Genomic DNA, 1,150 nt, shown 5'->3' on the forward strand with positions numbered 1-1,150 from the left:
GTTGTTGCTGTTGTCAAGTGGGCCCCGACTCACAGCAGCCCCACGCACAACGGAACAAAGCTCTGCCCAGTCCTGCGCCACCCGCATGATCCTGCACCAACCCCATGACGGGTTGCAAATGAGACCATTGTGAACCATAGGGTTTTCGTTGGCTGGTTTTCAGAAGTAGATTGCCAGGACTTTGTTCCTAGTTGTAGTCTAGATTCGACTGAAACCTGTTCAGCATCCTATCAACAAGCCTCCACTGATAAATGGTGGTACTGGCCCTGTGTCTTGAGGGATGCCCTCAGGCAAATGCCCTGACCTCAGCTATCCTTAGAATCTCTGTTAGAGAATCCCCGCCCCCATGCTAGACGCTGGGGGGTGGGGCAGGATGGGATAGTGGCCAAACCAGAACAAAGCCAGAGAAGGTGGACCTGGCAGGGGTCCCATGTCCGGCCCAGCCTCCACTCAGGGAGCCAATGAGCGTGGGAGAGTTCTCTGCTCCCCCTCCATCCTCCCTGCATGTGAAGTCCTCCCACCTCCAGTAACTGGAACTTGTGTCCACAGGATGCTGTCCAGCCTAAACGAGTGGCTGTGGCAGGACAAATTCTGGCTGCCTCCCAACAACTCATGGGCAGACCTGGAGGACCGGGACGGCGTGGTCTACGCCCACCCTCGGGACCTGCTGGCGACCCTGCCCTTGGCCCTGGCCCTGGTGGCCGCACGCATGGCCTTTGAGAGGTGAGTGGTGCTCCCTGCTGCAGACGCATGACCCCATCACCTAAGTGCTGTTCCTGGCCCCCTCCTGCCTCATGTCCCACGCCCCTCTGCTGCTCTCTGATTGCTGGTTTGTGGGGACACTGGCTAGGTGGGGACCCTGGAGAGCAGAAGCCTGCCAACCTGCTAAACACATTAAAAAAGGAGGACTGACTCCCCAACAGGAAGGTTGGGCAATCTACTTGCATAGTGATACTGCCTCAGAAACCCAAGGAGGGGTTGCTATGAGTCGGAGTCGGTCCGACTGGCTGGCAGTGCATTGCGTTGTTATATTCACTATATTTTGTAATCACAAATGAGTGTGTGACCATTCAGTCTTGCAAAAGTGAACTCTATTTATCAGGATTTTTATATCAGAAACAATTTCATTAATATCTGGTACTATTATTAT

General features: G+C 54.3%; 1 protein-coding gene across 1 annotated transcript in view; it reads left to right on the forward strand.

Moving 5' to 3' along the window:
- The first annotated feature begins 550 nt into the window (after positions 1–550).
- The window catches only part of CERS4 (ceramide synthase 4), a 9,522-nt gene continuing 8,922 nt past the window's right edge, over positions 551–1,150 (forward strand). Inside the window, exon 1 of the mRNA XM_007953715.1 lies at positions 551–723. Within this exon, the coding sequence (XP_007951906.1) occupies positions 551–723 (173 nt within the window). The remainder of the gene's footprint in view (positions 724–1,150) is intronic.

The sequence above is a fragment of the Orycteropus afer genome, unplaced genomic scaffold (genome assembly GCF_000298275.1).
Source record: "Orycteropus afer afer isolate SDZICR_OR568_19922 unplaced genomic scaffold, OryAfe1.0 scaffold00405, whole genome shotgun sequence".
NCBI classification, from domain to species: Eukaryota; Metazoa; Chordata; class Mammalia; order Tubulidentata; family Orycteropodidae; genus Orycteropus; species Orycteropus afer.